This window comes from Patella vulgata, chromosome 5 (genome assembly GCF_932274485.2).
Source record: "Patella vulgata chromosome 5, xgPatVulg1.2, whole genome shotgun sequence".
Taxonomy (NCBI): Eukaryota; Metazoa; Mollusca; class Gastropoda; family Patellidae; genus Patella; species Patella vulgata.
Window position 1 is genome coordinate 54,544,683 of NC_065883.2, and position 18,944 is coordinate 54,563,626.

An 18,944-nucleotide genomic window follows, 5' to 3' on the forward strand; every position below is an offset into this window, starting at 1 on the left:
AATATATATTGTCCTTTGAATTGATAAAAGATCCCGAATACCATAATCATGCATACTTTCTTCAGATTTTTTATATTTCATATTTATTCTCAATCAAATAATCTAATCTAAAACAATCTTTGCCATTACCGCGGCCATCATTAGTCCACATATAAACATCCGGTATTTCCTCGCACGTTTGTAAATTTCATTGCAATTTTGTAGGAGGTTTTTTCAGCTACTAATACCAGCTTATTATTCGGTGTATGTCGGGTAAGTGTCTTATATAGTTTTCCAGAAGGTAATGGGTTGGTCTAGAATAACCTAGTTCAGAGCTGAAATAATCAAGAAAAACATGGTATGTTGTAGTAGAAGAAGTCAGTAGAAGAATGTGCTGGTGTCTCTCAGACTCGGTAACAGTTATGATTAAAGGGACTATCCCGATTTGAACACAGTCTCAAAAATAAAAGTCTGAGTACGTATGAAATTTAAGCGTCAAAATATAGAGGAATGGTATATTTACCTTATCTCTAAATTTCAACTCACAATATTGAGTCGTTTGCACATGAAAGTCAAAACTGCTTAAGATTTCGGGTCAATTTTTTCATTGGATGACCTGAGAATCGATTCCCGTTCCTTTAGAGATCTATACAATGAATGACCCATGTGCTGTACTTGATAACGAAACATAAATTTCACCTACACATTATTCTGATAAAATAAAAGTCTGGTTTCATCCAGACACCACATAATACAGCTTGGGACACAGGTTTCTATTTCCAGATGAAGACTGAAGGGTTTAAGTTATTTGAAAACATATCACATATGTTGAGTTAGTTGTTCGGCCCTAAGGTAGAGGATTTTAAGGGATTTCAAAACAAATTAAGCAGTTTTAATCGCCAAAATGTTATCAGGATTGGCCCGTTAAAGTAGCTATAAGCTAATATAAGTGAAAGTCTCATACTCAGTATCATGCAAAGGCTTCGACATTGAAAACACAAATTACTTGTCAATTTCAATCAACATTGATGTTGTGATCTCGCTGGGGAAAGATTGGCTTCTGATATCCAATATTTAAGACAGAATAAACATTTTAATTACCATTAGTACACTACATGTAAATGCGTTTCAGCGCCATTTGTAACAAGGGACTCTGATTATGTGTCATTTCAGTCCCACGTCATTTCGGACATAAGATATTTCGGACTCAAAAAAATATGGACTCGACATTACGGACTCGGGCAGGTGACATTTTGGACTCAGGAATAAGTTGAAAGGAAAGGTTGAACACAACTGTCAAATCAATTTGTGATATAAAAGCAGGTAAAATTTACCGCTCGCAATGTGGAATCGTGGATCACGTACTGTATAGACCCCTTATTCTTAAGGAACGGCAAAATTTCCATTGTTGAATGTTTATAAAAAGAATGTTTTATTTCTTTATATCTGTAATATGTATTAAAAAAGTAGCTGATGAATTTATTAAAAATAGGCCAATTCAAAACACGAAAGAAAATATTAACGTGAAACATGTGGTTATTAAAATCCTCCACCAAACGATAAAACATCAGTTGCACTTACGGTTCTTTATCATTGCTTCCTGTAAAAGTAATATATATTTGTAAAAAAGAATAATATGCTGTTGAATTTATTTCAAAATGACCTACACAAAAACAAGTAAATATTTACTCGACATGCACTGTTTTTACAAGTCCCTAGAAATTTTTAACGATAGTCCATTAGATGCATGTTGACATGCATTCCTCGCCAAGCTTGCCATAGATAGATAAATTAGTGCATACAAAGAAAATTCTTTTTGGAAAATATTAGAAATGGCAACAATCAAAGTGTGATAATTAAAGCTGATTAACCGATAATCCCGATGTTATTGTAGTATGTGCAAAGAAATCTTACGGTTCTTTGCTGGATGAGGAAAAACATGAGTTGTCAATCACTGATAATGTTGGCCGTGTGTTGATTCGATTATCCTGACTCACGCAAAAGACATTTAGGCTTTAACATTAGCAGTGATCGACCAATCAAGCTCGTTTACTGTTTTTAAAAGAAAAACAACAAAGTATTACTAGATATACACAAATTTTCAACAATATTTTATTGTTAAGTTCAATACTCGCCGATGTTAATTATTTATTAATATTGGCGGTTTCAAGAATTGCCTTTCAATTACCTAAAACAAAAGACAACTATCGGCCTCACATAAAACGACAAAAAACAGCTGTTACAAATATCTCATACAAATTTTCTACATTCTTTTATCCAAAACTGTCGTCAAACTAAGTCCGAAAGGTCGCCTGTGTTGAGTCAGAAATGACTCGGGACCGAAATGTCGTAATACCAGGATTCTTAAGTCTAAGAACGAGGCTAGTGATATTCCACAAGTCATGTTAGTATAGATGTCATTGAGTCCTGTCAAATGGTGACGCCATATTCTTATCTGGAGAGCATGCATAATAAATACTGTCGTTGTAGACTGGAATAACCAGACGCTAGAGATTGCCATTCGATTGAGACTTCTGCCGTATTTCGCCGAACATAACTGGTTTGAAATTAGAGTAAAAACGGAAACAGTTTAATGTAAACTAACCAGTTTATATACATTGGTATTACAATATTATATGCACTGTGACCCATTTGTGACAATTTCTAGGTCCCAAATTTTAGCGATTTAACTCCTTTAATGTCAATAATGATTATGATTTCTATTTAATGATTACATTAATTTACAATAAAACAATTAAATTCCTTTTTGAAAAAATGGCAGGTCATTGTGAGTTATTTTTTCAACAAACAAACAAACTTTCTCTTTTATATAGATTTACTTGGACTAAAAAATCATGGCAGCAAGTGTAGAGATTAAACAAGAACCTGTCGAAGGTGTAGATTTGGAAACAAGGTTTGTATTGACATGAACTGACAGTGAGTCTTCAAATACAATGTACTGCATTGGGGTGCCCCACATGCTGATAAGTTAAAAATAAGTTAATTTATTCTATAATTAGAACTAATTAAACATACATGTACCCGACCCAATGTAGTAAAGTTAATCAAGCTGTGTTTCTAACAGAATTGATACGGCCATTCTCAATTACTCATCCTCAGTATCCCCAGTGAACTCATTGCGTTCTACTCCACTATACCTTGGGTTAATCCATAGGGTTTCCAGTGTTTCCACAATTTCAAATTATCTGCCCTGGTCCTGATTGTAGATAAAGTCTACGAACCAATCAAAAAAACAGTTTACAAACCAGTCGTTTTGATTTCGTTTTTATAAGGGTAGATAACCATATTCATGTCCATTTATTGAATGATATATGTAAATAATGTATATATTTCTAATTCATTTATATTTAATTGTATTATCAAAATCTGTAGTATGTGTTGCTGATTTCAAATATGTATAACATTTATATGTTTGACTTTTGTTATTATCATTACTATTCGGTCTTTGTCTGAAATATTACATTCTGATTTGTTTATTATTATTGAATTTATACTTGGCAATTTGATTCTCAATAAAACTCCTGAAACTACATATATACTCAGCCAAATTAAAAACTTGACACTCAGGATTTTTGGGACTAGATTTTTAAATATTTGGTTTAAGGCAACTATTTTGACATCAACAGAAAGCAAGAATACATTTCGCCAAAAGTCCTTGACATTGATAACGTTCGTGATGTCACAGAAACCCCCCCAAAATGAAATTCACAGACTTGGAAAACAATCGGAATAAAGTGTTTAGTAATGGTTGTGGCCTCCTCTAGCGTCTCGTACTGCCACACATCGTCTTCTCATAGATCTCAGAACATTAGTAAACACTTACCGAGGAAGACGTCGCCACTGCTCAGCAAGAGCATGTTGAAGGTCCTGCAACGTCAGCAGTGGATTCACTTGCTGACGAACATGTCGACCCAGTTCGTCCCATATGTGTTCAATAGGATTAAGGTCGGGGCTAAGCGACGGCCAATCCAGGACTTGGACACCGGCATTTCTTAAAAAATTCTGGGTAGCAATTGCTGTATGGGGTCGAGCATTGTCTTGTTGAAACGTTAGTCCAGGCCCATAAACGGAAGAAGAACAGGTTGCAAAATCTGATCCCTTTACTGGACAGCATTTAAGTTCCCTTGGACAACAACAAGAGGAGAACGCCCATGTGCACAAAAAGAACCCCAAACCATGATGCTGCCGCCACCAAATCGGTCAACTTCTCTGACGCATACTTGAGCGTAACGTTCACCTCGTCTGCGGTACACTCGGACCCTGCCATCGGCAAATCTCAAAGTGAATCGAGATTTGTCACTAAAGAAAACCGAATTCCACTGTCTTTGAGTAAATCTTATGTGTCTTGTGGCCCACACAAGTCGGTTACGGCGATGAAAAGGTGTCAATATTGGTCCATTATAGGGCCCCCGAGCTCGAAGACCAGCAGCCTGCAAGCGATTTCGAACAGTTTGTGCAGTTACCCTTCCACCAAACATTTCTCTACTTGTGGGGGATACAGTGACAAATTTGTTTCTACGATGACGTAATCGTATTGCTTGATATTCCTGGAGTGACGTCACACGTGGCGCTCCCACCCTTGGGCGGTCGGCAATAGTTCCAGTTTGAAGCACTCTCATTCTAAGATTAATTATTGTCTGGCGTGAACAATTAAAGGCTCTTGCAACAGTGACCATAGACTAACCAGCATAGAGCCTACCTATAGCACGTACACATTCTACATTTGAAAGGCGTCATTTTCTAACAAAGATGAAAATAACAATTTTAATTTGTTTTTCCAGTTCAAGTTACGTGTGCGTGTTCAGTTTAAGCAAACTTGCATCGATTGACCTCACGAGTTTGTGTTTGCACATGTTTTTCAGGGTTTTTCATCTTTATATGCTCAAAAGTCACGTGATCCAATTTTATGAAATTAAAGGCTTCTTACTACATGTACTTACTATCGTTAGAAACACTTTAAAATTTATTTGACTTACCCGAAAAAAAAATTTGTTGAAATTCATCAGTGTCAAGTTTTTAATTTGGCTGAGTATATAAACACCTGTCTTCATTAATATATTATAAAATAATTGTAATTTGTTGTTAATAAATATGCATTTAGTATAATTTGGACTTCTCTCATTTAGGCTACCTTCTACGGAGGTCACGGTGGCTAAGTGGGTAAGACGCTGGCTCGCTAGCCTGAAGGTCAGATGTTCGATCCCTGCATTGGCTGAGAAAGTTCATCCAGATTTTCCGGCGTGGTTCCCCCTTGTCAGTGATGCAGGACGGGGGGCCCGACAAGGACAGTTGTCTAGTCGTTTGGATGGGACAAAAAATCGAGGTCCTGTGTACACATTGGCGTGCATGTAAAAGATCCCTTGACAGTTGGAATTCGATATAAGAGTAGGCTGTAGTGCCGCTGTCCGGGCAAAATTTCCCTCATAGCACACTGTATGGCATATGTCCGTCTTCAATAACCCAGTTTGGAGCAGAACAGTAGGACGTTAAACCCCATTTCATTTCATTTCATTTTTTGCTACCTTCTCCGGTGTGGTTCCCCGCTTGTCATTGATGCAGGGCCTGACAAGGACAGCTGTCTAGTCGTTCCGATTGGATAAAAAATCAAGGTTCTGTGTACAGTGTACACATTGGCGTGCACGTAAAAGAACCCTTTGACATTTGGAATTCGATATAAGAGTATGCTGTAGTGCCGCTGTCTGGGCAAAGTTTTCCTCATAGTACACTGTATGGCGTATGCCTGTCTTTATTAGCACAGTTCAGAGCAGAACAGTAAGACGTTTAAACCTCATTTCAAGGCTATCTTCTGGCTAATTCCTAACCTTGTCTCTTGAAGGAGAGCCTTTGCATTTTGCTTACTTACCCGATGAGAGTTACTTAACTTTGCCAACTTTCTTTGCAATTAATCATTTATGGGATTGGTCGATAAAAATAGCACAATTATCATGGTGGATAACTTGAAAACATGGCCCCCCCCCCCCCCCCCCCATAAATTAACCCAGGAGTTAGTGGAGTAGAACAGAATGAGACCACTGGGAATACCGAGGATGTTAATTACTGTGCATTAGTCATGCATGACCTATAAGGGTTCTCCACTTTTACGCATATTGGCTGTTGTACACAACATATATTTAGCCCTGCCTTCATGATGTAGAGACATCAAACTTATTCCGTTTTAAATCGTTGAGCAAAGCCAGCTTTTAACTCTTCGATTTAAAAGAGGTGATTTGTACCCGTATCAGGTAGGATTATATGCTTAATTGTAGTTGAATGTGGCAGAAATGTAATAATAACAATAAGCAATCGACGTTTTGAAGAAAAAATTGGCAGTTTCGTTTTGCTTATTGGAGGACGTTGTGATCCACCCATATTTTTCCAGAAGAAACCGTATACATTTGTAGTACCATCACTTATATGGAGAGATGAGGTGCCTTATCTAATACATGATGTAATCACTTGCAGAATCGTCATTTAAAGATGAACATACACTGAGACTGAGATATTTTCATTTGATACCCTTTCTGACTGTGAGGAGTACACTAGCATTGCCATTGGCACTAAATCTGGCCTGTTGCAGATTCATTTGGCATTATTTTACATACACACACTCTTAAGCTAAGCGTAATTGTGGTCACCCTGATTTTTCAGGACCATATGGCAATATCAGTTTCTTTGATCAAAAATTCTGTTTTGTTTTAAATCTTGAAAGTCCGACATATACCAGCAACACCGGCTAATATGAAACATTTGCTCATTTTTTTGTTAAAGAAGAGAATATTATAGTCTAAATATTGCATGTTATAAACCAGTAATTGTTATTCCATATAAGTTTTAGTGTTGGGGTGTTGGGTGGCCGAATGGTTTAACACCTACGCGTTAGATCATAGGGTCTGTCATTGAGTCAAGTGACATGGTCGCCATTACAACATCATGGGTTTTCTTCGGATCCTCTGGTTTCCTTCCACTGTTAAAGACCCCTATACACAAGCGAAATTGAACCATGTTAGTTCCGAAATGTCCTGGTTTGTTTTGACTTGACGTCAAACCCCATTTCTCTCTCTCTCTCTTGAATCACTAAATATCATTCAGAGATGTTATATACAGCTTTATTCACCAAAGTCAAATGTTAACAAGCCATTTGAGATAAACTAAAATGCCCATTCAAAACAAAAACAAAACACAACACAATTTATATGGAAACAATCACTGGTTTGTACACATATATAGCTCAACGTTCCAACAGCGTTCTTTTATCTTCATTATTTTTGCTTAATAGTGATAGGAGAACACTTGTCAAATGTTTTGCTATATTTGTACATACCTGATATTGTTTTCCATATAAATTGTGTTGTGTTTTTTATTGTACTCAATTGCTAAATGTCATTCAAGGATTAAACCCCCATGCAGTCCAGACACCAATAATAAAGCTGCATGTATGTCAAGGGCTTGATATTAAGCCTTATCATTCTCTAGAGATAAAATGGGCATGATGTTCACATAGAGTATTAAAAGTCAAATATACCAGTAAATGTGTTCTATTTGATTTTCAGAATAATCAATTTATGTCAACAGAATCCAAGTGGTATAAATGAAGAAACTATAAAAGATGACATGCCACAATTTGATGTAAAACAAAGAGTTACAGCTATAAATCGTCTATTGTCTACTGTAAGTGATTACAATACTGGTTACAATGTTTTACTTCATTGAAAATGAAAGTATTTTTCTGCCAATATTATAAATCTTATATTAAAATATCTTGATTTTTGATTCCATTGAAAGCATGGAATCCTTTTTAAACGCCCACCTTGAAATGAGTCGTACATTGTCATTGCCCCCATCCATCCGTCCGTCCGGCGTCCTCAATTGCTTGTGAACGCTCTAGAGGCTAGAGGCTGACTTTAAATTTATACACAGTGTTTAAGGTCATGAGACGAAGAAATCTATTGATTTTTAACGATTTCCGATAATTACTGCCAGAGTTATGGCCCTTGATCACTTTGAAAAATCTTGTGGACGCTGTAGAGGCTAAAGTTAATATCCGATTGACTTTAAATTTATACACAGTGTTAAAGGTCATCAGGTCATGATTTTATATTTATACACCGTGTTTACGCATAGATGTATATATAATTGTTTCGATTGACTTTAGATTGATACACAGAGTTTAAGGTCTTGAGACGAACAAGTATATTGATTTTCAATGATTTTTTATAACTTAAACAGCTAAATCCATGATATTAAATGTTTTGTACACTAAACTTTAGCATGTGCCAAACAAATTCCAATGGTTTTCTGATAATTACTTAATGAGTTGTTACTCTTAATCAGATTTTGGTGTATTATAAATGTTTCATTACCGACAATAGTAAAAATATGCAACAACTCTTGTTAACTGCCCAGACAATTTAGCTGCTGTGGGTGTATGTTTTGTTGCCTGGCAACCTATCTTTGAATTATTAATCTTTATAATCTAATTAAACTGAAAATTGTTTATACATTTTCTACAGGGAAGATTAGAAATTTTCAAGAGTGGAAGTAAATTAATCTATAGAATAAAAGATGGACAATCAACAAATAAGTGAGTCTCTGTACTAAAATATAAATTGTATGTACAAATGGTAAAAGATACTGCTGCACTTCAAACATATCATTGTTTGCAGTAGTTTGCACCGATTTAAAAAAATAAACTTGCTGATCTTCAATTGCATTTTTGGAACATATATAATTTTTCACAGTTAAATCCATGCTTATTTATATAAATATGTTAGAAAATTTTTGAAATGAGAAATAATTCCTACAATACTTTGACCAGATGTTTTTGTACGATATCCAAATTCTTAACCTCTGTATGTCTTTTGGCCTTCTGAGCAATTTTGCAAAATGTTTTGACTCTGTAGTAACAATTATGATGTTGTGTTTATACACATGTTTACTTAATATCTAGGTAATCAACACCATTCTACCTAATTTTTACCAGTCAGTACTTTCTGTGAAGACAAAGACTGTGTGTATAAGTGTATATTAAGTATTACATGTTTTCAACAAATAAATCTACACCATACATTCATAAAATTATGTTACTTTTTTTTATTTTAGTCAATTAAAGGGAGGGGATAATCAAGAGAAGCTAGTGTATCAGATCATAAAAGAAGCTGGCAATAAAGGTGAGTTGATAAAATGTTTTAGACTTATTCATTACTTGAACCATCTTCATCATCACAGTGGCTCTCTGACTCACAACCAGAATGTCCCAGGTGGGATGAAAACAAAACAAGGTCCTGTGTTCAAAATAGTACCTCGGTTAAAAGTAAAGTTCTCTTACCATTTAGAAGTTGATGAGGAGTGGGCACAGCCTGGGCTATAAACCAGAAAACTATATAATTTATCAACTGTAACTTTAGGTATAGCAGTACGTTGTCCATTTAATATTCACAACTTAGTTTTCTATTTTTAGCCCATCGGCCTAAAGTGCTTATGTTATCACTTCTGTCCGTCTAGTCATGATTACATCATCAGTTGCAAATCTTGTAGGTATCCATTGCGTCATTAATTTCATTGTTTCATTAGTTTTGTATGAAGGTTGAAGTGTTGTGCATTTTCAAAATAAAGAAGTTAGTATCAAAAAAAGTATTTAAGCAAAATTAAACCACGCACACTGCACTGTAACCATAGAAATCAAATTATTGTATGTTAATCTCAAAATGGCTTTTAACCTGATTCTATTCATCATCACAGGACCTAGAGACCATATTAAATGGAAATTAAAGAATTTGCCATATTCTAGACCTATAGATCATTAGTGAGGAACAAGCATGTCAATACATGCTGTTCATACATAGAGTGTTTATATTTCAATTAAATTAATTGTTTATTTTTACAGGTATATGGATAAGAGATATTAGATATAAATCAAACTTATTGATGACACAACTTAACAAGATTTTAAAGAATTTAGAGAGTAAGAAACTTATTAAAGCAGTAAAATCTGTTGCTGTAGGTATAATTAATATGTTTTCATGTAGTAAAAGATTAATAAGACTCAAAATTATTTTTTATATCTAATAGGATTTTCTGTTATTCATCCAACAAAATAAACAATTCATTAAATTCCAATTAGAAGTAATATAAGAGAGAGAGAAATGGGGTTTAACGTCCACTCGACACAAACTAGGTCATTTCGGGACTAACATATGGTTTAATTTTATTTCAATAATTCGCTTGCGCATAGGGGTCTTTAGCAGTGGGAGGAAACCGAAGGACCCGGAGAAAACCCACGAGGTTGGACAGGCGACCCTACTCTTTGTCACGTACAACCGGGGATTCGAAACCACGCCAGTCGACTCAATGACAGACTTTATGATACAGCGCGCGCACGCTAACCATTCAGCCATCCAACCCCCCAGAAGTAATATAAATAAACAAAAATTTATTTGCTGTCAAAAAATGTATAATTATCGCATAAATAACTAAGATAATATTGCTCATGATTCTAGTAAGGAATGATGGGTGGGTCGGTGAGTAAGACACTGGCTCACAGAACTTGGGGTACCGGTATTGGCTGCATTATTTTCAGGCGTGGTTCCCCCTTGTCAAGTGGCAAGGACGGGGCCTAGTCATTTGGTCCTGTGTACACATTGGCCTGCACATAAGAGAACCTTTGACAGTTCAAATTTAATTGCTGTCTGGGCAAAATGTCCCTTATGTATGCCCATCTTCATTACCCCAGTAGGAACAGAAAAGTTACAAAAGTAACTTAGTAAGTAGGATGTTAAACCCCATTTCAATCATTCATAATTCTAGTAATTGAAAATTTAATCCATTTCTTCCAGGCATCTAAGAAGAAAGTTTATATGTTGTATAATCTTGAACCAGATAGATCAGTTACTGGTGGAGCTTGGTACAGTGATCAAGACTTTGAATCAGAGTTTGTGGAAGTATTAAATCAACAGTGTTTTAAATATTTACAACAAAAGGTTAGTTCTATTGTTATTAGGTGACTGAGTGATTCAATTCCAAATTTGTGGGTTTTATTCCCACTTTGTCTATTAAAGATACTTTCCAACAAAAGTATTTATCGGGTGGTTATTTCCAATAAAATTATGGCAATTTTGGTATATATGGAAAGTAGAAACATTCAATCTTACTAGAAATTATTAGATTCTTTAAAAAAAAACACCCATGGAGCAAAATGTAAGGGTTTCCCTAACCGGCAACCCAACGATTATGCATGTTTATAACCCAAAGATCTTGGTTCCTTTTGATATTAGCATATATCGGATCATAACTTATTGAATTATAGCCCTTGATTGTACAAAAAATCAGGTTTTTGCTTGTGGTTCCTCTAGAGATCACAATTTTTATCTGATTTTAAAAACCGTTTAAAATCGGGAAAATCAAAACTAAACTGCCTGACAAAACGGTTGCTCTTTGTACGCAAATTGTGTAAAAAGTATGTGATACGAATTAAGGTTGTAGACCCTCTAGATGTCAAAATTTTTATCCGATTTTGAAGAAACTTAAAAAACATCTTTATATCCCAAAGATCTCAGTCCCTTTCGATATTTGCACATTTCAGACCATAACTTCTTGGATTATGGCCCCTAATTGTACGAAAAAACACTTTTGTTCTCTATCCATCTCTTGCAAATTGTTGACTTATCTTGCCTGGCAACTGCTGGTTACAACGTTTTGCATGCATTTGCCTCATAAATTTGTGTAGTCTTGTTGAAGTGTAAAATGTGTGGTTGAGGGGTCTACTTCTGATCATAAGGTCTGTCATAAAATCAAGTGGTGTGTCAATCCCAAGCTTGTATTTGACAAGAAGTAAAGTCACCTACCCAACCTCGTGGGATTTCTCCAGGTACACTGGCTTCTTCCCACTGCCATCTTCATTTTCCCAGTCGGAGCAGAACAGTAAGACGTTAAAGCCCATTTAATTATTTAATTTCTCACTGTTGACTCCTACACACATTCACAATTATTGGAATAAAATTATACCATATAATAGTCCCAAAATGACCTAGTTTGTATCACATGGACATGAATAGGGGGTGGTGTTATTGTACAAAAGTTGTAGTTACCCTACCCATGTATGAACATATTTTTTTTTATTTCTTTCTGACCCCCCTGAAGATAGTAGGGGTTAAACTGAGGGTGATAATTTAGATTTCATTAAAAATCTTCATTATTTTTCCCTGTATAAATCTCTTCTTGACTCTATATTAGGGTTTTTGGGGTCGCCGAGTTCATTGGTGATGTTAAATTTAAGATTTGAAAATCCAAGATGTCGGAAATATTTCCACAAATTCGTGTTGATATTTTCTCAGTGTTTAACGACCTGTATAACATTTTACTGTTACATTTTCTTGTCTATAAAATGTTTTATGTATACTTATCTATATCTGTCTATATATACTCACCTATGTGTGCTTGCAGACGAAAGTAATACGTAATGACCTTGCCAAAACCTAAAGCAACTCGCTCTTTGGTGCGAAAACAGTTAGGGGAGGAATTCTATATAGAAACAGCTGGATTTGCCAGTGGACTCTTACCTTTCAAAAAAGATATAAATTATATGATGAATCTGATGAGACCAACTAGGGCTGGTCAAAGTGGACGTTATAAAAATATGCCGCTCTAGTTTTGGCATATGTGCTTTCAGAACACTGTTTATTTTGCAATGTATAGTATCAGTATTAGTATATACTATCACTACCAAATATATCAAAACGAATATACTAACCCCTTACACAAGATTTCAAAATCTCATCCAAACGCGCCAGGCAAGGAAAAATGAAAAATATAAAGAGGATGTTAAACTATTTAACACTGAATATTCTCAACTGTTTGATATCTATTGTGACAATACAGAGGTTAGAAAGCGCTTAGTTTTCATATTTAACACCATCCCCTAACATAAAATTTAAAAGACAGAAATTACTGTATACTATTAATTTATTTTTGTAGGCAATAACAGCAGCAGAGGGAAAAAGTGACCCAGTGGCACAGAAAAATGGTTCTTATGCTTCATCATCAGAAATTTGGACCTTTATATCAAAGCTTGGTATCAGCAAGGTATGAATGTTATCCTGTAAAATAAAATGAAATGAAATGGGGTTTAATGTCCTACTGTTCTGCTCCTAACTGGGCTAATGAAGACAGGCATACACCATACAGTGTGCTATGAGGGAAATTTTGCCCAGACAGCGGCACTACGGCCTACTCTTATATCGAATTCCAACTGTCAAGGGATCTTTTACGTGCATGCCAATGTGTACACGGGACCTCGGTTTTTCGTCCCATCACTGACAAAGGGGGAACCACTATCCTGTAAAAATGCAATTGCCTAATTTACCCTGTAATATCTTTTGATGCGCAATAATAATCTGATGTAGATTGTGATTATTAGTATTGAAGATATTTCATGAAACCTTTGGAGAATAGTAAACAAAGAATTTTTTGGGGTGGTTATTGTTTTTTACTTTGTGAGAGGCTAACATAAAATTTGTATGAAACCTTTGTTTTTTTAAAGAAAACAAAATATAAGTAGGTCTACATTTAAGCGGTGGACGCATTAACCGAATGGGTGGACACACTAGGCGAATTGCTTCGCCCGATTCACCAGTCAATTGCATCACCTTTCACGTCACATGATTAAACATTGCGCCGACCATGTCTTCAAACAATCGCGTGACTTCTAGATATGAGTGGTGATTGGCTAATGAATTCTACATTCGGCCGAATGCTTCAGCGAAGCAGACACACTAGGCAAATATGATTTGGCCGAATGAAAATTGTTTGATTCGGGCAAATCATTTGGCCAAATGACAGCGAATTTCAACGCCAAATCATACGGCTAGTGTGTCCACCGCTTAAGGACTATACAATTGAGGTGAATGATTATTAGCCCGGAACATTCCCAACTGACAAAATTGCAATCGGTGACATGAAATTGAGTTGTGTGACAGTTCTGTCAGTCCTGATAACAGATGTTGTGTGAGTGGAATCTTGATGTAATCAACCATTTCAGCTATGATGGTTAGTCGAGATATTATATTACATGATTGACAGTGCTCTCTGTATAGAGACAATTCAATTTCAGAATGTTCTGTTTAGTGTCTCCATGGTAAATACTCAGCCCTCTTGAATCATCATAAACTGATGCTAATTTCATGTTTGTTTTGTTCCACCAGGTTCAGTTAGCTGTAGAAGATATAGAAACAATATTAGATACTTTAGTATATGATGGTAAAGTGGAAGAATCATTTCTAGAAGCACAATCAGGAGATAAAAAACGTCTGTATAGATCAATTAAACCACTTATAGAAACAGCAGGATTAATGAGAATGCCCTGTGGTTCTTGTCCAGTAAGTCTTCTGTTTTCATATCAAATTGCCTTGTTCATTTGGTAATAGAGTATATCTTTACTGTGGAGTCAAAAGGTTGTATCCTGGTTTTGCCAAACTGTTGAAGAAAGCAAAAAAAAAACCCACAGTGGTTAAGAATCAGGACATTGTGCAAAAAGTCACAGAAAATTGTTGGATTTCTGAAATATTTCTATAATAAATGTAGATGTAGCCATTTAAACAACATGTACCTGTCCATACAAATAAGGCTAAACACCCAGGGCTGAAATTAGAACGGAAAGATATCTCGGAAATAGACAATATCTGTATAATCCCCTTTTATTGACTTAGAAATACAACCACTAGATGGAAAGATGACAAAAATGATTCTGAAAAAGACAAAAAATTGAATTTTGTAAAATATACTAGATACTCCCTACTTTTCAAATTGCACAAAATAATGTTTCATCGAATTACAAAAGTCGAGGGTATTATATCATGATACGATATAATGGCACATTAAATAAAATTGATATGGACATATTTTTAACATTGACTTAATTTATTAATTCTTGTGTCCAATTATCGGTAACCATTTTTGTCAGCTTCAACATATCATACTGGATCTTAGGACGTTAAACTCCATTTCATTTCATTTCATACTGGATCTCAACTAAAATTTGAAAATACAGATAAATATTGCTCTCAAAATTAAGTTCTATAATAATTCAAAGTTTTTGTCCCTGAAAAGTTTCCAATAACTTAAGTTATTAATTCTGAATGAAGTCAGGTACCATAAATTTACCGAAAAGGACATTACATTATTGTTGGAATTCATATGCTCTTGCTCTGTAAGTGTATTATTACAATACTAATGACAAATGATTTGTATTGTCAGTAATATAATTAATATCTACAAAATAAATGATATGTTTTGTATTTTCAGGTTGTTGATCAGTGTCGTGAAGGTGGTGTGATATCTCCCATAACCTGTGTTTATATGAAAGACTGGTTGTCATAATTTTACTTTTTTAAAATGTGTAAATAAAGTTATTTATTAAAATTATTAGGGTTTTTTTTGTTACCCGTCAAATTTACTTTGATGGTTTTATTTTTCTACGCCCACATTGAAATGTGGTTGTATACTCGTATATTGTCGTCGCCCCCGTACGTTGGTCTGGCGTCCACAATTGCTTGTGGAAGCTCTAAAGGCTAAACTTAAAGGACAATATTGGTGTCAGTCATTATTACATATGTGATGGAACTGGTTGAATACATTCCAAATATAATTTTAACACAGAGATCATTGCTACGGGAGACGTGTAACAAGTACGTGAAGAAACGGGAAGTGACGCCAAACATGACAAACACGAGTTGTCCTTCTATATAAAAGACTGAAGTAACGAGCGGTAAGAGACAAACGATCGAATTTCATTTCACTGATAATTCCGTTGAAGTTGAAAAGTTATTATATGGGACGGCGAGAGGGTATCTCACAAATAGAATTGGCTGTCACTAGATAAGGGACACGAGCAAAAGTAGAAAAATCCTGTGCATTCCCCCGTTTTTATTCATTCTGTTCTTAATAAAAACATGGTAATGCACGGACTTTTTCTAATTTGTTCGTTATCTTTTATCTACTGACAGCCAATTCTTTTTTTGAATTGTCAAATATCCTCTCATCGTCTCATATAACAACTCTTCATCTTCAACGGAATTATCAGTGAAATGAAACTCCTTCGTTTGTCTGTTACCGCTCGTTACTTCAGTCAGTTATATAGAAGGACAACTCATGTTTGACGTCACTTCCCGTTTCTTCAAGTGCTTGTTACACAACTCCCGTAGCAATGATCACTGTGTTAAAATTATATTTGGGATGTATTTAACGACGATTTAGCTGCTATGGGCGTATGTTTTGTTTCCTGGCAACCTATCTTTCAAAAAAATCATGGCCCTCAATATACTGTAATTATTAGTACTTTTTGTGAACTTTCGATTTATGGTTGATTCAACAAAGTAGCTGTATCGCCTACTATATTTTGATGGATATATATCAGTTCGTACAAAAATCTGACTGTCTTGTTATTTACCAAATCTTTGCACTGCATTTCATAATTGGTGTCTTCTATACAGTGACAGCACTTTTAACAAAATGAACACTAGAATGATCACTTATTAATTTATCAACAAATAAATACATTTTTTTTTAAAACAAACAAATTGTACCAATATAGTGCATTGTTTATGTTTTTGTTTTGTACATGAACAAGTACTATATATATATATTACTAATAAGTCTATTATCAAAACCTTATAAAATTCAACTTTGCATAGCATTTCAGATCAATTGATATACCAAATACAGTGTGTTATACATTATGAAATAGCAGTTGAAAGACATAATTAATAAATCACAAGATCTTTTTATTTAACCCAGTCAAAGATTCACTTAAATCCCACAGTTTCTTTGCTGCATCCACATTTTGAGCTGCGGGTGTCCAGGGTTCTGCTTTACAATTACCATAGTAAAGACCAGTTTCATTGTTTAATTCAGGATCAATGCTGCAATAAATAACTGTCTGAGCTCCTTCATGACTTGATTTTATCAGTAAACTTGCAAGTGGTGACACCAGCCATCGAACAATTGGAGAAATAACATGGCGTCCTAAATTAGTCCACACCATTCCAGGATGAACACAATATATGTTTACACTGGATGATTTTAAACGCTGACTCAACTCTTGTGCAAAAAATATATTGGCTAATTTACTGTCTGCATAAGCTTTAGAACGTGAGTATTCCTTGTCCGAGTTTATGTCATCAAAATTGATGTTTCCTTGTTTATGGAGAGCAGATGACACTACCACTATCCTACTTGAGGGTGATTTTTTTAATAGATCTAAAAGTAGGTTAGTTAACAAGAAATGTCCAAAATGGTTAACTCCCATTTGCATTTCAAAACCATCTGCTGTTTTGGAAAAAGGACACTTGAAAACACCAGCATTATTTATTAATATATCAAGTTGTTTTTCTTCCTTGTGGATTTCTTCACAGAATGTTCTCACTGACTGTAAACTTGCCAGATCAAGATGTTTTACAATAAGCTGACCATCTTGTGTGACTTTTCTGATGTCCATCACTGCCTTCTCTGCTTTGGCAAGATCACGACAAGCCATAATAATTCGAGCATTTCTTCTGGCAAAATCAAGTGCTGTGGCTTTACCAATGCCACAATTGGCACCTGTGACAATAACAGTTTTTCCTGTCAGAAAAATGTGGTTTTTGTATAACACATTTCTATTCAATAATCGTCTTAACACCATTATTCCCACCGAAACACCCACAGCTGCAGCTGTAACATAGACCCAGTCGGCCATTTTGCTAAAATAAGCTCTTTTGTGAGAAAAGGTACGATAAGTATGGCCTCTTGAATCGGAGACGGTCATGCACATTTTAGTACATAATATTATGACTGTGGGTTAGTTAGGTAGGACCTGCAGATTTCGTCAGTCTTGAGATGTAAACAGGACTAGCGCTAACCCTAGCCCCAACCCCGGACCAAGCCTAACCCTTACCCACATATGCCGTCATATACGTATGAACGGCTTCGATCTAGCGTTCTCCTCTTGAATCAAGTTTTCGAATACCCACCAGACCAGTGGCGGCGCCAGCCGTCGGTGGTTGAGGGGCAAAGCTGGGGCAAAGTCCAGGGTTAAGGGGGCAAAGGCACGAGCTTCAACTAGGGGTAGGGGGCCTCCCCCAGAAAAGTTTGAAAAACAGGTTGCCGGAAATGCAGCCTGGCAGTATTTCAGGCACTGATCGATGAGGTAGGCCTATAAAGTGTCAAACGAACGGACTTGCGAATCACGACGAAGCCCACTCACGAGCGTCAAAGTAAGGAGTCCTCCCCCAGAAAATTTTGAAAAATAGACTGCCGGAAATGCTGTCTTACTGTATTCTGTCATGCACCGATCATCGAGATATACAGATCTGCCCAGATACCGTTCGTCGCCTGATCACTAGTTTATCCGACAAGAGAACAAAATGTCAAACGAACGGACTTGCGAACCTCAACGAATTAACGAATTCCCCTTGTGAGCGCCAAAGTAGCGAGTCCATTGGGGACCTCGCCAAGAAAATTTTGAAAAATAGACTGTCGGAAATGCTCTAGGCCTACAACATGCAAGTTTATGACTGAGTGGGGATGTGGGATTTATTCACCGTAGAAGGTACTGATTACCGAAACGTATCACAAATACTTTTTTTTATTTTCTAAAATTATTGGGGGGGGGGGGCAAATGCACCCCCCCCCCCCCCTGGCGCCGCCACTGCACCAGACTGAAACATGTGCAAGCCAGTAACCCATTCGAGTGAACTGAGACACCCCTCTCTCCCGACAAATTGAAAAACCGCAGTGTGTACAAAAAAATTAAAGAAGAATATAGGCCTAAGGCGTGGGTACCGAAATGCCAACAAAATTGTACATATTATTAGTGAATATTTGGCATAGCCTACTGAAGTAAGCCGGATAGAAGATCGGTTTTTGTATGCAATCAATAGCCTGCCTGTGTCCTACGAGCCTGGTACCAATCCCCA

General features: G+C 35.9%; 2 protein-coding genes across 3 annotated transcripts; one reads left to right on the forward strand and one right to left on the reverse strand.

The window, feature by feature from the left end:
• The first annotated feature begins 104 nt into the window (after positions 1 to 104).
• Positions 105 to 15,683, forward strand: LOC126821124 (DNA-directed RNA polymerase III subunit RPC6). 2 transcript variants are annotated; one of them, XM_050549456.2, is made up of 10 exons: positions 105 to 252; positions 2,814 to 2,893; positions 7,551 to 7,668; positions 8,511 to 8,581; positions 9,100 to 9,167; positions 9,884 to 9,996; positions 10,833 to 10,976; positions 12,970 to 13,077; positions 14,196 to 14,369; positions 15,295 to 15,682. In XM_050549456.2, the coding sequence occupies exons 2-10, from the start codon at positions 2,835 to 2,837 to the stop codon at positions 15,367 to 15,369; spliced, it is 930 nt and encodes a 309-aa protein (XP_050405413.2). In that variant the 5' UTR covers positions 105 to 252; positions 2,814 to 2,834; the 3' UTR covers positions 15,370 to 15,682. The 2 variants fall into 2 exon arrangements, with proteins under 2 accessions (XP_050405413.2, XP_050405414.2); XM_050549457.2 differs by lacking the exon at positions 2,814 to 2,893 and having other exon boundaries at positions 135 to 252; positions 15,295 to 15,683.
• An 830-nt stretch (positions 15,684 to 16,513) lies between these two features.
• On the reverse strand, positions 16,514 to 17,976 carry LOC126821123 (retinol dehydrogenase 14). The gene has a single exon (XM_050549455.2). It carries the CDS (start codon positions 17,798 to 17,800, stop codon positions 16,760 to 16,762), a length of 1,041 nt encoding a protein of 346 aa, XP_050405412.2. The 5' UTR covers positions 17,801 to 17,976; the 3' UTR covers positions 16,514 to 16,759.
• Between the last annotated feature and the right edge of the window lie 968 nt (positions 17,977 to 18,944).